Consider the following 22,152-nt stretch of genomic DNA (forward strand, 5'->3'; position numbering starts at 1 on the left):
AGAACTGCCTTATGATCCAGCAATCCCACTGCTGGGCATACACACTGAGGAAACCAGAAGGGAAAGAGACACGTGTACCCCAATGTTCATCGCAGCACTGTTTATAATAGCCAGGACATGGAAGCAACCTAGATGTCCATCAGCAGATGAATGGATAAGAAAGCTGTGGTACATATACACAATGGAGTATTACTCAGCCATTAAAAAGAATACATTTGAATCAGTTCTAATGAGGTGGATGAAACTGGAGCCTATTATACAGAGTGAAGTAAGCCAGAAGGAAAAACACCAATACAGTATACTAACGCATATATATGGAATTTAGAAAGATGGTAACAATAACCCTGTGTACGAGACAACAAAAGAGACACTGATGTATAGAACAGTCTTATGGACTCTATGGGAGAGGGAGAGGGTGGGAAGATTTGGGAGAATGGCATTGAAACATGCAAAATATCATGTATGAAATGAGATGCCAGTCCAGGTTCGATGCATGATACTGGATGCTTGGGGCTAGTGCACTGGGACGACCCAGAGGGATGGTATGGGGAGGGAGGAGGGAGGAGGGTTCAGGATGGGGAACACATGTATACCTGTGGCGGATTCATTTTGATATTTGGCAAAACTAATACAATTATGTAAAGTTTAAAAATAAAATAAAATTTTAAAAAAACCCACAATATTGAACACTAAAAAAATAAATAAATAAAGGGATAGGCATATAATTTTGTATACACTTAGATACATGATATCATATATTATCTTATTTGTTAGCTTTCATTTTCCAATGAAAACACAGAGTTTCATTATGGATATGTAATGTCATTCTCATTTTCTTTATGATAATGCTATTATCTTGGTAAAACACAGCATATCTGTTTAAGATTAGATCAAAAAGTTTTTCTCATCAGTTATATGACAACTAATTTGAAAGGCTGATTTTTTTCCCTCCAACAAGCTCTGCAATTAGCATGCTGTCAGTGTATCACATCTTGATGATTTATTAACAAAAAATGTATGGCTTGAACTTGTTCAAAGTTTGAAGAATTTATGGGCATAGTATATGATTTTGGTCCCTTTGGTAGTCATAATTTACTGGGGATTATGGTAGTATTTGGGTTTCCAGGTAGCTCAGTGATGAAGAATCCACTTGCCAATGCAGGAGATGTGGGTTTGATCCCTGGGTCAGGAAGATCCCCTGGAAGAGGAAATAGTAGCCCACTCCAGTATTCTTGCCTGGAGAATCCCTTGGACAGAGGAGCCTGGCAGACTATAGTCCATGGGGTCACAAAGAATCAGACACAACTGAGTATGTGCACATGGTAGAACTTAATATGTTAATTCTAAAAATATAAGGGTTTGTAAAGTCTGAAGGTCTCAAAGCATGAGAAAAGACTTGTAGCTTTTAAAATACTTCAACATCTTCTCTGAAGCCCACGTAGTTAACATTGAGAGTTACTGGGCTGGCCATGGACAGCAAGAGCCCATTGCTGAGTCAGTGTAGGTGGGAAATAGTTTGGCATGTTAGAAAGAATTTATAATTTGGAGTTAGAAAGGCTGAGTGTGTAGGTGGCAAAGTCAAGCTCAAGATCTAGGGATTCAGAGAAGGGCTGACCATCAAGATTTGAAGCTCCTCCTTGTAATTCCCCTTCCTACGCCACCTCATTCTAAGTAAAGCTACTATTTTTGAACACGGACACTGCATTAGGACCTTTTCTTGCACTGAAACATTAATAATCTTCATGACAAACCTGTGTGCCATTATTATCATTCTCATTTTACAGGAAAAGAGACTGCACTTGTAGCAAAGTCAGGAATATCTTTTTGATTCCAACGTCCCTACCCTACTTGATGTTCCACACTATCCCGCATCTTACAAGGAACTGCCCAGCATTCAGCCTTTCTGGCCCTCCAGCACATTTTCCAGATTTGTGAAGTCTCTTTCCACATCTCCGAACAATCAAGCCACTCTTTCCACTGATACTATCTCCTTTCTTTATGATTTATGGCACCTTCTAGACATCAGAGAGGACTACTCCCAACCCAGGCCTTGTCTCACAGGCTCCTACCCTTTGCTTTTTTGAAAGGAACACACATTCTCTCTCCTGTAGAAGGTTCATACTTTTTTTTTTATTAAGATCACCTTTCTCATTTTAAGCATCACCATTTTCAGTTTTATAACATTTCTTGCTAGCCTGGAGCCAATGTCAAGGTCTTCTTCACAGTGAAAACCTCATAGCATCATAATTATCCTTAATCAAGGGATAGGGAAAAATCTTCCCCCTAAAAAAATCCAATTTGATGATTATTTTCGATTTAAAAGGTACATCCCCAGGTCAGTTCTGATTTGTTTTAAAATGTTTTCTCTGAACTCTCAAACAAAAGACAGGTTTTGTTTTGTTTCTTTCCAGAAATGGTAACAGTATAACTGAGATCCACTGTGTGAATGCCTGTGTGCTCAGCTGTGTTGATGAACTGGTAATTAAGAGACTTGTTCTATCCGAAATCCATAGTTGAAACAGCTATATGGCCTTGAGTAAATCATATAATTGATTTCAACTTTGGCTTCTTCATGTGAAAAATCAGGTATAGTTTTGCCAAACAGTTTCTAAATAGGTCTTAGAGACCCCAACCTCACTCTAGATTGTCAAAGTATGCATGTGATAAACTTTTACTAGCTAGTAAACAGCTTGTCTTGGAATGTTCTCTTCATGTAATTGTGTTTTCTTTGTATTTATAGCCTTTGTTTGAACAGAATTCTTGTTCTGTCATGATGGACAAAATGACCAAAGGAAAAACAAACACCTCATTTAAAATATACACACCTCTATAGGAAACATATGTAAAACACACGCCTACACACATCCAGTTTTACTTGCGGAGGTAAGCCCTTTAAAGATGGTGTGTTGAATAAACACGTTGCCCGCACAAAGCCAGATAAAGAACCAGGCCACCTCCCCCAACTTAGGCCCCTTTGTTTTAAAGATCTTGGTTGATTATGAAAACTGACCATTTGGGCCTTTTTGGGTTTTTTTGTCTTCTCACATTTTACATTCCTACTTTTATGTTTTAAATTTAACAATAAAGGGGGAGCCTGAAAGACACTAGGCCCCCACCCTTGACCTCAATAAAAGCAGAACTCCAGGACCACACCCTCTGCCTATAATCTCCTGACTGCAGATGTACTGTGTAAGTTTCAGGTCCTGAAAGTAATAAACCTTTATTTTTCCAAAGTTTCCTGACAGTTACTGCTGAAGGGTGACTTGCGCTCACAGTAAGAACCACAAGGGCTTGTCTACAACACTGGTTATTGATGGGCTGAGACAGGCACAGAAAACACCCTGTATGTACGTGCCTCAGACACACAAATGCAGCACTGGAAGTGGCAACTAAAAATTGTCACTCCCCATCTGCGTCTGCAGGGATAAATTCACTAGCCATTGTAAGTGCTGACCTTCAATGCATCTAAAAGGAGTTTAGGGCACGGATCAGGAATGGGCACTCGAGGCTCTGGGAAAAACTGGCAGAAGAGGCTTTAAGAAAGTTAGATATTTTTCAGGAAAAGATTTTATGCATCCTATCTTTTACTAGAAAAGTAAAATCATTATAACTAGAAAAGTACTAAAATCATTAACAGAGACATCTGCTTCTCTTGACTAGCAGGAACCTTCTGTGGAGATGTGTGCTTGACTGCCCGTACCCCTTCACCAAAATCGTACGTATATTGACACTCCCCTACCTCTTTGGAGCAGGTCCTCACAGTTATCTGGTAGTCTGTCTCCCAGGCTATAGTCCTCATATTTTTCCCCAAATAAAACTTAACTCACAACTCTCATGCTGTGGATTATTTTTCAACTGGCAAATATTGAAGAACACCTAAGCTCTCCGTCTCTGAACTTAGGCACCTACTTTCCTTAGCTCATTTGAGCTGCTATAACAAATTACCATGGACTGGGAAGGCTTTAAACATTCATTTTTTAATGTATTTATTAAAAATATATAAACGTATTTTTTCAGTTCTGGAGGGCTGGGAGTGTGCTATCAGGGTGCCAGCATGGTTGGGTTCTGGTGAGAGCCCTCAGTTGGGCTATAGACTGACTTCTGGCTGAGTCCTCATGTGGCAGAAAGAAGGCCAGAGAGCTCTCTGGAGTCTCTTTCACGAGGGCAGTCATTCCATCATAAGGATTCCACTTTCATGACCTTATCAACTCGCAAAGGCCCCATCTACTAATACCCTCACATTGAGGGTTAGAATTTCAACATGTAAATTTGAGAGGAGGGAACACACACATTCAGTCCATAAAAATGGTCATTCTTTCATTTATTCAACAAAATTTTATTAACCATCTACTACTACATTCTGGGTGCTGTTCTACTGTGTTATGAGAGTCCTATGGGCTAGTGAGTTATCTAAGTATCCACAGGTATTTTTATGAAGATCAAGATTCTGCTCAACAGAGAGCAATTGAGCTGGTTATTTTCTTCTAGAACTGAAAGGAATATGTCTGGATTTTTCTAATTCTCCACCCCCCCTCCCGCCCCCCCTCCCCCCGCAGTTTACAAGTCAGAAGACTGAGAAACAGAGTAGCAGAGTGAAGATAAAAGGAGAAAGGGCTTCTTTATTAATCTAATTATAATAGCAACTAGGCAAGTCTCTCTTAAAACACTGATTTGAAGCGACACTCTGAAGTAACAGACTTCTAAGTGTTTATTTAGTGGGAGGCCATTCATTTGTCAATTAAAAGAAAACACACTATACACTATACATCATGATTCACTCTGCTGTATAGCAGAAACCAACACAATATTGTAAAGCAATTATCCTCCAATAAAAATAATAAAATCTTTAAAAAAGGAACTACCCTTATTGCCCTCTTCTCTAACTTTCAACATCCATAAAGGAATTCCCCCTTTAGTCTCTTGAGCCCTACTTCACCGGGACCCTCTGTGAAGCTTATGGGGTTTGATAATCCCACCTCTTTCCTAGGCTCCCCCAGCCCTAGGGTGATGACTGCTTTCTGCAGTTACTGTCTCATGTACCTCACTGTTCCTCCCCTTGGTTTTTTTGAATCCACCAATATCTGTTTCACTTTTTCTCTAATTTAACTTCTCTCTGTTGAAATACCTAGTGTATGGTTTCTGTTTTCTTGAATGGTCCCAGATTGATACAGGTAGGGAGTAACCAGGTGAGAGAGTGAAGGGTATCCCAGACAGAAGGAAGAGAAACAACAAAGCAATGAGGGCATGAGTGTGCACAAGGTAATTTAGAACCTGGGCAGACAAGTGGGGAAAGGGACAACATAGGAAGATAATGGGAGAGGATAGGGGTTGTGACTTGTTTTTATATTGTCTTTACAAAATGTCAGTAATTAGTTTGTCAGTCTTTTAATGGACACTACAGGTATAAAATGGGACTACTGGGACATGACTGATGGGTTAGTGGAACTGGAACCTTGGAAAATCCTTCCCCCCAAAACCAACTGGACAAAATTATTGAAAACAACTATTTCTGAACTCAGAAGTTAACCAAATGCATACAACAAACAGAGAAGCATGTATTTGAGAAAAACAACTGGATCTTGATAAGAAGAGTGGAATCTCTGACATTTTAACTCAAAGATGCTCATTCCACTCCCAGCACCATGGAGCAGTAGCCATGAGGAATGGCAGCTGGACAGGGCTAAGCTGATTTCGAGATTCACAGAAAAGCTCTACCATCAGGGATGATTTTGAAAACAGAACGATCCAGAGACAACTTCTGAAACAGTGGTTTGAGGGGCGATGTGTGGACCTTCTTCCCAGTGAAACAACTGTAACTCGTGAAAATAATGAAACACAGATTTAATGTCTCTGGAAGTTATCCTAAGGGAATACAGTAAAGGAATAAACATTTAAAAAAGAAAATATGCTGAATCTTGGTTAGAACAGCAAGACTTTATGGCATTTGAAACATGAAATGCTTCTTTTCTCCACCCGCCCCGCCCCGTACCTGCCCCTTGGCCAGATGAGAATGACGGAAACTCTGTTCTGGTGGGCACAACCAAGAACACAGGGCTTCCCTTTCCCCAGCTTCCAGTAGAGGGTATCTTCCCCAGAAGGGTCAAACACCAGCATTTCTCACCCCCTCCAGCTCTATGTTGCAGAAATTCTATTCCAGGCAGAATGACTGAGAAATTGAAGACTCCCTTCCTCCTCCTAGCCTCTACTTGTAGGGCATGAATTTGTATTCCAGGTGTGGTAGACTAATAATTCTGGGCCCAAATATCACTCCCATCCAACTTCCTTGTTGGGAGAGACAAGCTGAGAAGATCTGTGTGCAAAGCTAGCACGTCACTCTGGGGAAAGTGGGCCACTGTCCCTGTCCTCAGTTCTGGAGCAAATTGCAGAGGTTTCAGAAAGGCAGAACATAGAACAGAGTGCTCCAAAGTTCTCACTGAGAGAACTGAGTTTATTTGGGAAGTTCAAGGCTAAGGACACTCTCAAAAACAGTGGCTACTGGTGGTAGGCAATTAGGAAGAGGCTGGTAGTTACATGAAACAAATTAAACCACAGACTGACTAGTTTACCAGAGAAAACCCATAGAAAGAGGAAACTAAGAGCCCTCTGGAATTGGAACAAATTGCAATGACTAGTCTCAAAGACTGCCCATGCAAAGGGGCCTACATTTAATTGACTGGTCAAAAATAATGAAGTAATCAGTCAGCAATTACTCGAGCTGTTAGGGTGCTGTGTCAATAGATGCAGACAGCTTAACAGATCAGGATAAGAGATAGTCAAAGAGCCAAGAAATTTTCCTAAAATCACTGTCAATTCAGGGTGATTGTGTGCATGCCCAGGATTACACCTTCTGAGGAGTAAAAGCTGCATTCTCCCGGAGAAATAATCTTTACTAAAATAGTCAAGTAAACAACTAAACAAACAAGTAAACAGCATCAGTATCCAGCTCCACAGAGGGAGATCAGTGCATAGAGTTACTACAGTATATTACCTCAAATGTTCAGCTTTCAACAAAAACAACAGCAGCAACAAAAAGAGACATGCAAAGAAACAGGAAAGCATGACCCTAAAACAGGAAAAAAGAAAAAGGGCAAGCAACAGAAACTGCCCTAGATAGGACCAAGTTATCAGATTTAGTAGGGGTATGCCTCGATGTTCAAAGAACTAAAGGAAATTCTGCTAAAAGACATTAAAGAAAGATATTATGGCAATATCTCATCAAAGAGATCATCCATAAAGAAAAATTATTTTTAAAATAGCAAAACACAAATTTTGGAGTTGAAAAGTACACTGCTGCTAAGTCGCGTCAGTCGTGTCTGACTCTGTGTGACCCCGTAGACGGCAGCCTAACAGGCTCCCCCGTCCCTGGGATTCTCCAGGCAAGAACACTGGAGTGGGTTGCCATTTCCTTCTCCAATGCATGAAAGTGAAAAGTGAACGTGAAGTCGCTCAGGTGTGTCTGACTCCTAGCGACCCCATGGACTGCAGCCTATCAGGCTCCTCCATCCATAGGATTTCCCAGGCAAGAGTACTAGAATGGAGTGCCATTGCCTTCTCTGGAAAAGTACACTAGTTGACTTGAAGTGAAAAGCTCAATAGTATATTTGAATTGGAAAATTATATTTGTAGATACATTGATAGAGATTATAGAGGAATAGAGAGAAAGATCATGAGAAAAATAGATATGTTCTCATAGGTATGTGGCACAATTTTAAGTACGTGAACATACACATCATAGGCAAACCACAGGAGAGGGGAAAGAAAAAAATAGAAAACTATTAGAAGAAATAACTTGAAACTTTCTCAAATTTAATGAAAAACACTAATCTGCATATCCAAGAAGCTCAGCCAGCTCCAACTAGGATAGTATAAAATAATACACTTCCAGACTATTAGAAAAAGTAAATAAGTTCAGCAAAGCTACAGAGTATAAGGTCAATATACCAAAACCAATAATATTTCTATAAATTACCAATGAAAAATCTGAAAATGAAATTAATAAAAGATTCTGAAACCATTTACCTCAGATTGGGAATTGAACCCATGTGTTGGGACTTGAACCCAGCCAAAACCCAGTTTGGGACTTGAACCCACATGGCTGGGGCTTGAACCCAGTCAAAATCCTGCTTGGGACTCTAACCCACGTGGCTGGGACTCAAATCTAGCCAAAACCCATGGTCTTCCAACTGAGATTTGGTTTTAGGACCTAATGAAGTTCAGGTTCTTAATGTCTCATCACAGAATGAATTCAGTGAGAGACAAAATGATATGTAATAAGTATATTTATTAAGACAGAAACATACTCCACAGACAGAGTGTGTGTCATCGCAAAGGGCAAGTACAACAGCCTTTAAATGTGGCATGGTTAGTTTTTATGGGCTGAGTAATTTCATAGGTTAATGACCCTGTGGATCACAACAAACTGTGGAAAATTCTTAACGAGATGGGAATACCAGAACACCTTACCTGCCTCCTGCAAAACTGAATGCAGGTCAAGAAGCAGCAATAGTTAGAACTGGACATGGAACAACAGACTGGTTCAAAATTAGGAAAGAAGTATGTCAAGGCTATATATTGTCATGCTGCTTATTTAACTTATATTCAGAGTACATCATGTGAAATGCTGGGCTGGATGAAGCACAAGCTGGAATCAAGATTGCCAGGAGAAATAACAATAACCTCAGATATGTAGATGAAAACCACCTTTATGGCAGAAAGCGAAGAGGAACTAAAGAGCCTCTTGATGAAAGTGAAAAAGGAGAGTGAAAAAGTTTGCTTAAAACTCAAATTCCCAAAACTGAGATCATACCATCTGGTCCCATCACTTCCTGGCAAATAGATGGAGAAATAATGGAAAAAGTGAGAGACTTTATTTTCTTGGATTACAAAAATCACTGCAGATGGTGACTGCAGCCATGAAATTAAAAGATGCCTCCTCCTTGGAAGAAAAACTATGACCAATCTAGACAGTATATTAAAGAGCAGAGACATAGTTTGCGTAGCTTATTTGACAAATGGTGCTCAGTTCAGTTCACTTCAGTTCAGTCGCTCAGTCGTGTCCGACTCTTTGCGACCCCATGAATCGCAGCACGCCAGGCCTCCCTGTCCATCACCAACTCCCAGAGTTCACTCAAACTCACCTCCATCAAGTCAGTGATGCCATCCAACCATCTCATCCTCTGTCGTCCCCTTCTCTTCCTGCCCCCAATCCCTCCCAGCATCAGAGTCTTTTCCAATAAGTCAAATCTTCTCATGAGGTGGCCAAAGTACTGGAGTTTCAGCTTTAGCATCATTCCTTCCAAAGAACACCCAGGGTTGATATCCTTTAGAATGAACTGGTTGGATCTCCTTGCAGGCCAAGGGACTCTCAAGAGTTTTCTCCAACACCACAGTGCAAAAGCATCAATTCTTCGGTGCTCAGCTTTCTTCACAGTCCAACTCACATCCATACGTGACTACTGGAAAAACCATAGCCTTGACTAGACAGACCTTTGTTGGCAAAGTAATGTCTCTGCTTTTGAATATGCTATCTAGGTTGGTCATAACTTTCCTTCCAAGGAGTAAGCGTCTTTTATTTTCATGGCTGCAATCACCATCTGCAGTGATTTTGGAGCCCCCAAAAATAAAGTCTGACACTGTTTTCACTGTTTCTCTATCTATTTCCCATGAAGTGATGGGACCAGATGCCATGATCTTCGTTTTCTGAATGTTGAGCTTTTTAAAGCCAACTTTTTCACTCTCCTTTTTCACTTTCATCAAGAGGCTTTTTAGTTCCTCTTCACTTTCTGCCATAAGGGTGATGTCATCTGCATAACTGAGGTTATTAATATTTCTCCCAGCAATCTTGATTCCAGCTTGTGCTTCATCCAGCCCATCGTTTCTCATGATGTACTCTGCAGATAAGTTAAACAAGCAGGGTGACAATATACAGCCTTGACGTGCTCCTTTTCCTATTTGGAACCAGTCTGTTGTTCCATGTCCAGTTCTAACTGTTGCTTCCTGACCTGCATATAGGTTTCTCAAGAGGCAGGTCAGGTGGTCTGGTACTGCCATTTCTTTAAGAATTTTCCACAGTTTATTGCAATCCACACAGGACAACTGCATATTCACACACAAAAATAAAGTTAGAACACTTCCTCATAGCTTATATGAAGACAAACTCAAAATGGATTATAGTCCCATTGTTACAGCAAATCTACAAAACTCTTGAAGAGAAAATATATAACAGAAAAGAATCTGAAAAGAAATATTTGTATAGGAATCACTTTGTTGTACACATGAAATTAGCACAATATTCTAAATCAACTATAGTTCAATAATAATAATAAAAATATAAGACGTATGCTAAGAAAAAACAGCCAGGCATAAAATACCATATATTGAACAATTAATATTTATATGAAATATCCAGAAAAGGCCAAGTGACTGGAAGAAGATTAGTGGTTGCCTGGAGCTGGAGGTGTGAATATGCAGACAAGGAGTCTTTGGGGGTGATAAAGATATTCTAAAATTGATTTTTGTAATGGTTTGATAATTAAGTACATTTATTAAAAGTCAGTGAACTAAGCACTTAAAGTGGGTAATTTTACCGAATGGATATTATAACTTGATAAAGCTGTTAAAACAAAAAATTTACAGTTATGTGGGATATATGTCCAAATAGCAAAAGGCATCACATACTAGAAACAAATTGAGGGAAAATCAATCACTGTGTTTTGGGTTGGATGGTACTAAACATGAAACATAGATTGGAAACCATTCTTGGTTTTGTGTGTACCTGAACAAACCCCAAAACCCACTAAATACAGTCACTTGTGGTTTTCTAAGGTTAAAGTTTAAGCCAGTCCACCATGAGATTGGTGCAGAGAGAGTTCACATAGGTACTGGTGGTGGGAGCTAAGGGAGCAGAATCTACATTGCAGCACTGCTTTGTTATTTTCTCCTAGTGTGATATGAATATTATATGTAGAAAGTTGAATGTGATAGTATTTGAAATGGGGAGATTCTTAGAACGTCACCTTGGAGGTCTCCTATATAGTCGCTTTAACAACAAATGTTTTTTTGTTTAGTTACACACATTTTTATTTGTCTGCAGATCCTCATTGAATTATGTGCAGGTGGAGCAGCAGATGCTGTGATGTTTGGTAAATGACTCTTTGTTGTTGTTGTTTTCAAAATTTTAATTTTATTATAGTTGATTTGCAATGTTGGGTTTGTTTCAGATGTACAGCAAAGTGAATCAGTTGTATGTATCCACATATCCATTCCTTATTAGATTCTTTTCCCATATAGGCCATTACAGAGTATTAAGTAGAGTTCCCTGTGTTTTACAGTATGTCCTTGTTAGTTATCCAACTTGTATATCAGTTCAGTTCAGTTCAGTCGCTCAGTCATGTCCGACTCTTTGCGACCCCAAGAATCGCAGCACGCCAGGCCTCCCTGTCCATCACCAACTCCCAGAGTTCACTCACACTCACCTCCATCAAGTCAGTGATGCCATCCAACCATCTCATCCTCTGTTGTCCCCTTCTCCTCCTGCCCCCAATCCCTCCCAGCATCAGAGTCTTTTCCAATTAGTCAACTCTTCGCATGAGGTGGCCAAAGTACTGGAGTTTCAGCTTTAGCATCATTCCTTCCAAAGAACACCCAGGACTGATCTCCTTTAGAATGGACTGGTTGGATCTCCTTGCAGTCCAAGGGACTCTCAAGAGTCTTCTCCAACAACCACAGTTCAAAAGCATCAATTCTTCGGCGCTCAGCTTTCTTTACAGTCCAACCCTCACATCCATACATGACCACAGGAAAAACCATAGCCTTGACTAGACGAACCTTTGTTGGCAAAGTAATGTCTCTGCTTTTGAATATGTTATCTCGGTTGGTCATAAATTTTCTTCCAAGGAGTAAGCGTCTTTGAATTTCATGCAGTCACCATCTGCAGTGATTTTGGAGCCCCAAAAAATAAAGTCTGACACTGTTTCCACTGTTTCCCCATCTATTTGCCATGAAGTGATGGGACCGGATGCCATGAGCTTCGTTTTCTGAATGTTGTAGATGGTAGTATGTATATTCATCCTAAGCTCCTGATTTATCCCTCCTCACCTGTTTCCCTTTGGGAACCATAAGCTTGTTTTTTACATCTGTAAGTCTGATTCTGTTTTATAAATAAGTTCATTTGTATAATTTAAAAAATTATATTCCACATATGAGTGATATAATTTGATATTTGTCTTTTTCTGCCTTACTTCTCTCAGTATGATAATATCTAGGTCTATCCATGTGGCTGTAAATTCATTATTTATAGCCGAGTAATATTCCACTATAGGGCTTCCCTGGTGGCTCAGTGGTAAAGAATCTTCCTGTAGGTGTCGCTTCAAAATTATAGCACTATTTACAATAGCCAAGATATGCAAGCAGCCTTTAACAGCAATTCAAATAAAAATGCCTAGAAATTTATAAGGTTTCCCTGATAACTTAGCAGGTAAAGAGTCCACCTGCAATGCAGGAGACACAGGAGACATGGGTTCGATTCCTGGATCAGGAAGATCCCCTGGAGGAGGTCATGGCAACCCACTCCAGTATTCTTGCCTGGAGAATCCCATGGACAAAAGAGTCTGGTGGGCTGCAGTCCAAAGGATTGCAAACAGTTGGATACAACTGAGTGACTACACACACACATACAGAAATTTGTTAGTGATACAAAAGGACATGTCAGCCAGTAGATCACTATGATCTGTGATGGCCTTAGGTGATTACTGGGTACTAGATATATCAGTGTAAGTGGCAAGGAGCCAGTAGAAAGCGAGGGCTGCCATCAACAGAGCTGCTTTCAAACAATTAAATCTCCATTTTCTTCTGTAGAATTCCCCCTCATTTTTGAGGATCATTCTCTTCTGCTAACACCCATCACACCCTCCTTTATTTGCCATGTATCAATCTTTCCCTTACATTGTAATTGACTTTAGTATTGAGTTCATGACCTTCTTTCCACCCTAAATTTTGCTTTCATTCCACGTGTTTTCAATAGTCATCTGGATGACACATCTGACATCTAAACCCTCATAGTTTCTTGCCTTTTCAATCCAGTGATCTTCTTCCCCTTTTCACCACTTTAGAGAATCAGACCCATGGGCATACATTACAGCTTGTCATTAGCTGTAATTTCTCTGCCACCTCACCGCTCCTCTTAGTGAGTACACCCTCCTTTTCTTCCTGTAGCCTCCTGGATTTTTCACGCTTACTAATCTAATAAGTTATTAGACTGCTTAGACCCAATATCGAAGGCAAATTTTCCTGTCAATGGCCAGATAGCAAAAAATTTTAGCCTTTTGGATCACATGCTCTCTATCACAATTATTCAAATCTGCTGTTTCAGGGGAAAAGCAGTCCTAGACAATATGTAAGCAAATAGGAATGGCTGTCTTCCAAGGAACACTTTACTTACAAAAACAGGCCACAGATCAGATATGATCCATGACCACAGTTTATACTCCTCCCTCGAGTTTAGACTCAGACCTAGACATGGGCTTGTGCAAGAAAATGCAAGTTATTTAATTTTTCTGAGCCTTGTTTCTCTGTCTATGTATTGGGGATGATGCTTTCTAACTCTCCAAGTTTATAAGAATGAAATGAAGGAACTTTGCTGGTGGTGCATTGGCTAAAACTCCATTCTCCCAGTTCAGGGGATCTGGGTTTGATCTCTGATCAGGGAACGAGATCCCACATGCCTCAAGTGAGAGTTCACATGCCACAGCTAAAGATCCCTCATGCCACAACTAAAAAAGATCTCATATACTGCCACAAAGATGGAAGACCTGGTGTGCCTCAGTGAAAACTCTGTGCAGCCAAGGAAATAAATAAATATTAAAAAAAAGAATTAACTGAGAAGATGTATCAGCATCATGTAATTGACGGCACACAGTTGAGGAATTAGAAAAAAGCAAATGGAAAACATTGCCCCACCCCCAAATTCACTGTTACTTATAAGAAATCTGGCATTGGAGAAGGTGGCTTATATCTGTAGGTAAGTGGCCTTTCTAATACTGAACCCCAGAATCAGAGAAGCTTACCTACGTTGTCTAGGCAGCACCACACCAAGCCAGGCCTTCTCGAACAGGAAGAAGTTGAGGAGACTGGGTACCTTTTTATAAAAAATCATTAAGGTCTGTCGAAATGGATGGAAATATCAGGAATGGGTTCTTAATGTTCTGGCGAGGGCAAATGTTCATCCCCTTCTCCCACTGTTGCCAGACTGGATGTTTATGTTTATGAGGTCAAGGCCGCCTCTCCCACCAGAGTGCTGGCAACACGCTGACACATTGTCATAGTTTCCTGAGTGTGTGCCAGGGGAGTTTTTCTGCATTTAGCTCAAATTTCTCTGTGAATGTATTCCAAAAGCAGACTAGAAGGGAATTTAAGCTTCCAGGACTTCTGGATGTGAGTGAAAAAGACCCACTAAGGGGGTAGGATTCCTTGGCCATCTTTTCTGTTTATGCCAGTGTTGCATTTCCCTTGGGGTATGCTAAAGTTTAAATTGACAAAATTGTCTAAGTTATTTTCCAATTAAATATTTTTAATCCCCCCTCACCCACCAAATCATTGAGTAAAATTAACACTATAGGTAAAGTGTACTTTTGAAGTATATAAGTACCCTCTTCCCCTCGAATGTGGCTTCATACCATCCCTGCCATTGAGCAAAGTAATTTTAATTTGAGAAGCAAAAGCCAAGGCTTTGTTATATCAACCAAAAATAGTTCTCCTTCATTACACTTCTTTCCTTTCAAATTGGTCTCTGTGATGTGGAGACACACGCTGAACCCACCACACCCATTCCTGTGGAGTGCGGGCTTGCACAAGTCCAGGGCTGGGAGCTCTAGCCTCAGCTCAGAGGCTAGCCTCAGCTAGCCTCACCTCAGCTCTAACTGCAGCTCAGTTGCTGATGTGGTGACCTCAGGCCAGTTTTGTAGATCCTCTCTGTGTCTCAGGGTGGTAGTAACTATCCCAACTAGCTCAGCAACTCTTATATAAACAAAATGAGTTAATTACATATTTTAGGGGTACAAAGCATTTGTCTGTTTACTATGCTATTATCTAAGGGACTGTGGGAATTATGCTGTGGCTCAGAGCATACATTTATCATCAAAAATTTAGGGAGCCAAGTGTTTTCACTTATTTCTACATGAGAGAAGGCTGTTAGGGTTTACTTTAAGAATCCTGGATGCACTATTATCATTGTCAGAATTTGAGTAGTACAAGGCAATAGACAGAAATATGCCTTAGAAGGGGCAGGGAAGGATTGGCAGGATCTAGATCTCTTTTCTTTCAATATATTCCTTTAGAAATTATCTACTCAATCTCTGTGCCAGTCTCCTACATGCTGTGATCACAGTCCTGATAGCCATACAGTTATATGTATAGATTAATACAGATGCAAACACACAAATGTTATGTGTACATCATAGTATGTACGTGAAATAAACATATGTCTATCTATATATGGGCTTCCCTGGTGGTTCACTGGTAAAGAATCCACCTGCAAACGCAGGAGACCTGGGTTCAGCCCCTGGCTTGGGAAGATCTTTTGGAGAAGGAAATGGCAAGCCACTCTAGTATTCTTGTCCAGGAAATCCATGGACAGAGGATCCTGATGGGCTACAGTCCATAGGGTTGCAGAGTCAGACATGACTTAGTGCCTAAAGAACAACACCTATATACACATCTCTACCTAGATATTCATCTCTATAGTTATCATTATGCAAGTGTGCATGCATACTCAGTCGCTCAGACGTGTCTGAATCTTTGCCAATAGAATTTTAGCATGGAGTCCATTCTATGGGCTCTGTCCATAGAATTTTCTCTTTTGGATGCTCCCCTGTCCTGTTACAGAGGCAGGCTACGGTGTGATTAAGACCTATGCCTCCTCCTTTTACAGCCTGAGATTTAATCTAGATCATCATTGTTGGATTGCTCAATCGATGTAGTTGCTTAGAGCAAGGGGAAGACTTTACAAAGAATACAACCTGAATGTTGAGAAGAACCAGTCAAATCAAATCTTAGTCATTCAGCAACTGTGGTCAAAGGCTATTTTCCTTCTTTCCAGTTTTTCAGATACTTCTGCTATTGTGTAAGTAACTAATTCCACGTGACAGGGAAATGAGGGCATAAGCAAGGGAAATTCATTATGTAAATACGTAAGAAGTGTAAGACTGCAGTAAGAGGTGACCATGGGCTGGGATTAGATGTGTCTGTTTTCTAAAATGAATTTCTTCCTCCTCCTGGCTTCTTTCTCTGGCTCTGTGAAGTGAGCAGGGGCAGGGCTGTGATCCTATGAGTCACACTTGAGCCACCAATGGCATTTCAGCTTTTGATCAATGAAGCTTATAGGCAAAGTCCAGTCCCGAAATAAATGCAAAGACTGCTTTATCTGAAGAAAGTCTGGACGGCTGTAATTCCTGTGAGAGAATATGAGAATATGATGGAGAAGACATTCATTCATAGGTACTGTCCAACTCTTATTTGTAGGTATAATGGCAGAAACAGGAGGGAGAACCATAGACCCATCAGGGATTTTCAAATGGTGCCACCCCGTAGGGGATGAAAATGAGTTTTATTGGGGCATGAAAAAAATACTTTTAAAATGAAATAGTCACGGCGAGCTGAAGTGGTGTCCCTCCGCCCGGCCGAGGGTACTCCTTTTCGTGTCCTTCCACCGTTCCCGGGCGGCGTCCGAGCGGCTCACCGGGGGCGGCGACGCGTCTGCGGCGCGGACGGCGAGGCTCCGGGGCTATAAAAAAAAAAAAAATAAATAAATAAAATGAAATAGTCACATAGAATAAATATAATAACTAGAAAATATCATAGTACAATGGATGCAGTACAAATAAGCATTGTTTATGAAACTTGTGATATGTGTGTGTATACATGTGTGTGTGTGCCCTGAAATGAGATTTAATATGATCTTACTGTGTGTCTCAGGCAAAAGAAGTTTGGGAAATGTTGCCATAATTTAGCTCTTTGCCACATACTTTTGGCATTCTATGTTTGCAAAACAAACTAAAATTCTGGCCACTCAACAGTGACCTTCTCTAAAGAATATACTCTTGCCCTTTATGGCAATGTTTCTAAACTACCTCAACATGAGGCAATTAAAAACCTGAGGTGGAATAAGCTGCCTAAGAAAGCAAAAGGGAGATTTAGAAGGAAGCCTCACCTGCTTCAGGGAGACAGGATACCAGATAATGCATATATGCGTGTGTGTGTGCGTGCATGCGTGTGTGTGTGTGTGTGTGTGTGTGTGTGTGTGTGTGTGTGTCTGAGAGAGATTTAGAGACCAGAATTCATTAGAGGGCATCAGAAAAAAAAACCTGTTTCTTAGGGTAAACAGCTGTAAAACCTCACTACACCTGCTGCTGCTGCTGCAACAACTGCTAAGCCATTAATGCGAGATCCCTGATATGACTCAAATGAAAAATTCATCTGAGAGTTAGGAACCAGGAGTTCTATCCTGCTTCACCTAGTTCAGTTCTTTTCTTTGGGGAGGACAGTTGTTTCTGATTTCTAATAGAACCTACGATGGAACATCTTGGAAACCCAGAAAAGGGCAGCTGTCTAGAACATAAGCTATTCTGGAAAAGTACTGAGGAGGAAGCTAGGTATGCAGAGCAATGTCATGTTTATTTGATTCAACATGTGACTATTTTTCCTGTCCTCTCTTATAGGCTCCTCGCTTTGTTTCCAAATGCCATAGCTCATAAATTACTGCTGATGTGGATGTTCGTATTAGCTTTCTGGGTCATTTCCTTCTCTCTCAAAGACCATACAAAGGTAGGTATTGTTTCCTTTTTCAGCATTTCAGAAAAGGTCACAATGGAATGTTGGAATGTTCACTGGGATTAACGCAAGAATTAAATGTTAAAAGCATGTAATCTTAGCAATAGATGTGGGTGAGAGGATCCTTTTTTTTTTTCTTTTTTACTTTACAATATTGTATTGGTTCTGCCACACATCAACGTGAATCCACCACGGGCGTACACGTGTTCCCCATCCTGAACCCACCCCCCGCCACCTCCCTCCCTGTACCATCTCAAGGTCATCCTTTGTTAAGCAGTAATTCCTTTAACAATATGCATTCTATTATTCTTATTTTTTGAGTGACAGGTAGATTGCAGCCTCTATGTAGTGTTTGGCACTGCTAACCATTCCGCCTAAGCGTTTTCTCCAACCTTGGCCTCTGAGCCTCCAATCCAATTATCTCCATGTCAGTCCTTGCCTTTTTCAGTTTTTTTTTTTTCCCAATTCTTTACATCAGTTCAGTTCAGTCACTCAGTTGTGTCCGACTCTTTCCAATACCATGAATCACAGCACGCCAGACCTCCTTGTCCATCACCATCTCCCAGAATTCATCCAAACTCATGTGCATCGAGTCGGTGATGCCATCCAGCCATCTCATCCTCTGTCGTCCCCTTTTCCTCCTGCCCACAATCCCTCCCAGCCTCAGGGTCTTTTCCAATGAGTCAACTCTTCGCATGAGGTGGCCAAAGTACTGGAGTTTCAGCTTTAGCATCATTCCTTCCAAAGAATACCCAGGACTGATCTCCTTTAGAATGGACTGGTTGGATCTCCTTGCAGTCCAAGGGACTCAAAAGTCTTCTCCAACACCACAGTTCAAAAGCATCAATTCTTCAGCGCTCAGCTTTCTTCACAGTCCAACTGTCATATCCATACGTGACTACTGGAAAAACCGTAGCCTTGCCTAGATGGACCTTTGTTAGCAAAGTAATGTCTCTGCTTTTGAATATGACATCTAGGTTGGTCATAACTTTCCTTCCAAGGAGTAAGTGTCTTTTAATTTCATGGCTGCAGTCACCATCTGCAGAGATTTTGGAGCCCCAAAAATAAAATCTGACATTATTTCCACTGTTTCCCTATCTATTTCCCATGAAGAGATGGGACCAGATGCCATGATTTTAGTTTTCTGAATGTTGAGCTTTAAGCCAATTTTTTCACTCTCCTCTTTCACTTTCTTCAAGAGGCTTTTGAGTTCCTCTTCACTTTCTGCCATAAGGGTGGTGTCATCTGCATATCTGAGGTTACTGATATTTCTCCTGGCAATCTTGATTCCAGCTTGTGCTTCATCCAGCCCAGCGTTTCTCATGATGTACTCTGCATATAAGTTAAATAAGCAGGGTGATAATATACAGCTTTGACGTACTCTTTTTCCTATTTAAAACCAGTCTGTTGTTCCAAGTCCAGTTCTAACTGTTGCTTCCTGACCTGCATATAGGTTTCTCAAGAGGAAGGTCAGGTGGTCTGGTATTCCCATCTCTCTCAGAATTTTCCACAGTTTATTATGATCCACACAGTCAAAGGCTTTGGCATAGTCAATAAAGCAGAAATAGATGTTTTTTGGAACTCTCTTGCTTTTTCGATGATCCAGTGGATGTTGGCAATTTGATCTCTGGTCCCTCTGCCTTATCTAAATTCCAGCTTGAACATCTGGAAGTTCACGGTTCACATATTGCTGAAGCCTGGCTTGGAGAATTTTGAGCATTACTTTACTAGCGTGTGAGATGAGTGCAATTGTGCGGTAGTTTGAACATTCTTTGGCATTGCTTTTCTTTGGGATTGGAATGAAAACTGACCTTTTCTAGTCCTGTGGCCACTGCTGAGTTTTCCAAATTTGCTGGCATATTGAGTGTAGCACTTTCACATCATTTTTCAGGATTTGAAATAGCTCAACTGGAATTCCTTACCTCCACTAGCTTTGTTCATAGTGATGCTTTTAAGGCCACTTGACTTCACATTCCAGGATGTCTGGCTCTAGGTGAGTGATCACATCGTTGTGATTATCTGGGTCGTGAAGATCTTTTTTGTACAGTTCTTCTATGTATTCTTGCCATCTCTTCTTAATATCTTCTGCTTCTGTTAGGTCCATACCATTTCTGTCCTTTATTGAGCCTATCTTTGCATGAAATGTTCCCTTGGTATCTCTAATTTTCTTGAAGAGGTCTCTAGTCTTTCCCATTCTATTGTTTTCCTCTATTTCTTTGCGCTGATTGCTGAGGAAGGCTTTCTTATCTATCCTTGCTATTCTTTGGAACTCTGCATTCAGATGCTTATATTTTTTCTTTTCTCCTTTGCTTTTCACTTCTCTTCTTTTCACAGCTATTTGTAAGGCCTCCTCAGACAGCCATTTTCTTTTTTGCATTTGTTTTCCATGGGGATGGTCTTGATCCCTGTCTTCTGTACAATGTCACGAACCTCTGTCCGTAGTTCTTCAGGTACTCTGTCTTTCAGATCTAGTCCCTTAAACCTATTTCTCACTTCCACTGTATAATCATAAGAGATTTGATTTAGGTCATACCTGAATGACCTACTTTACTTTTCCCTACTTTCTTCAATTTCAGTCTGAATTTGGCAATAAGGAGTTCATGATCTGAGCCACAGTCAGCTCCCAGTCTTGTTTTTGCTGACTGTATAGAGCTTCTCCATCTTTGGCTGCAAAGAACATAATCAATCTGATTTCGGTGTTGACCATCTGGTGATATCCATATGTAGAGTCTTCTCTTGTGTTGTTGGAAGTGGGTGTTTACTATGACCAGTGCGTTCTCTTGGCAAAAGTCTGTTATCCTTTGCCCTGCTTCATTCCGTACTCCAAGGCCAAATTTGCCTGTTACTCCAGGTGTTTCTTGACTTCCTACTTTTGCATTCCAGTCCCCTATAATGAAAAGGACATCTTTTTTGGGTGTTAGTTCTAAAAGGTCTTGTAGGTCTTCACAGAACCGTTCAACTTCAGCTTTTTCAGCCTTACTGCTTGGGGCATAGGCTTGGATCATCATGATATTGAATGGTTTGCCTTGGAAATGAACAGAGATCATTCTGTTGTTTTTGAGATTGCATCCAAATACTGCATTTCGGACTCTTTTGTTGAGCACGATGGCCACTCCATTTCTTCTGAGGGATTCCTGCCTGCAGTAGTAGATATAATGGTCATCTGAGTTAAATTCACCCATTCCAGTCCATTTTAGCCACTGATTCCTAGAATGTCGACATTCACTCTTGTCATCTCTTGTTTGACCACTCCAATTTGCCTTGACTCATGGACCTAACATTCCAGGTTCCTATGCAATATTGCTCTTTACAGCATTGGACCTTGCTTCTATCACCAGTCACATTCACAACTGGGTATTGTTTTTGCTTTGGCTCCATCCCTTCATTCTTTCTGGAGTTATTTCTCCATTGATCTCCAGTAGCATACTGGGCACCTATTGACCTGGGGAGTTCCTCTTTCAGTATCCTATCATTTTGCCTTTTCATACTGTTCATGGGGTTCTCAAGGCAAGAATACTGAAGTGGTTTGCCATTCCCTTCTCCAGTGGACCACATTCTGTCAGACCTCTCCACTATGACCCCTCCGTCTTGAGTGGCCCCAGACGGCATGGCTGGGTTTCATTGAGTTAGACAAGGCTGTGGTCTGTGTGATCAGATTGGCTAGTTTTCTGTGAGTATGGTTTCAGGTCTGCCCTCTGATGCCCTCTTGCAAAACCTACCGTCTTACTTGGGTTTCTCTTACCTTGGACGTGGGGTGTCTCTTCATAGCTGCTCTTTACTTTGGATGATGTTGCCCCTCCTGACCTTGAACGTGGAGTAGTTCCTCTCGGCCCTCCTGCACGCACACAGCCTGGCACTCTCATCACCACCCCTGACCTTGGGCGTGGGGTAGCTCCTCTCCGCGGCACTTCTGCGTGGTCTGTCACAATTCTTTACATAGTTCAGTTCATGTTTCTTGATTTTCCTTTTCCTCAGTCTTTTTAAGAACTGATTTTGCTTTACTTTTTCCTCTTCTCAACCATTCAGTACAAATCTGATCTTTCAAAAATTCTGTTTTCATCATCTTCTTGTCCTGATCAAAAACTTTCACCAATGGCTTTCAGAAGGCAGTGCTGAAGAGATCAACTCCTTAACCATTCAAGTGTCTTCTAAATTTGAGCCGAGCTTCTTTTCAAAGTTATCTATTCCACCTTGGTCTAATACAGACCCTCACCTCCAAATGAGAAGGACCACAAATCTAGGACGTTCAGACAATGATGGAAACTGGTAAACTGTAGAGCTCTCAAACCACAGCTCAGAAACTTCCTCTCTGTGAACCCTCTCTGTAAA

General features: G+C 40.8%; 2 protein-coding genes across 12 annotated transcripts in view; one reads left to right on the plus strand and one right to left on the minus strand.

Moving 5' to 3' along the window:
• LOC147357476 (NXPE family member 4-like) overlaps positions 1-14,251 on the minus strand; it is a 62,338-nt gene extending 48,087 nt beyond the window's left edge. For 3 of the 10 annotated variants that reach the window (XR_015141857.1, XR_015141854.1, XM_086339332.1), the window contains exon 1: positions 14,064-14,196. The gene's annotated coding sequence lies outside the window, so the exon portion shown is untranslated. Of the gene's footprint in view, positions 1-14,063 lie in introns of all 10 variants that reach the window. The other 7 variants (XM_086339325.1, XM_086339328.1, XR_015141856.1 and 4 more) reach the window with 6 other exon arrangements.
• Positions 14,252-15,848: 1,597 nt separating this feature from the next.
• LOC147357477 (NXPE family member 2-like) overlaps positions 15,849-22,152 on the plus strand; it is a 34,264-nt gene continuing 27,960 nt past the window's right edge. The window contains exons 1-2 of one of the 2 annotated variants that reach the window (XM_086339334.1): positions 15,849-16,491; positions 17,712-17,817. In XM_086339334.1, the coding sequence (XP_086195460.1) occupies positions 16,400-16,491; positions 17,712-17,817 (198 nt within the window). In that variant the 5' untranslated portion in view covers positions 15,849-16,399. The remainder of the gene's footprint in view (positions 16,492-17,711; positions 17,818-22,152) is intronic. The other variant, XM_086339335.1, reaches the window with a different exon arrangement.

Source organism: Bos grunniens, chromosome 15, assembly GCF_055505025.1.
Source record: "Bos grunniens cultivar Pamir isolate PY7600 chromosome 15, Bosgru_T2T1.0, whole genome shotgun sequence".
In the NCBI taxonomy this organism is placed as follows: domain Eukaryota; kingdom Metazoa; phylum Chordata; class Mammalia; order Artiodactyla; family Bovidae; genus Bos; species Bos grunniens.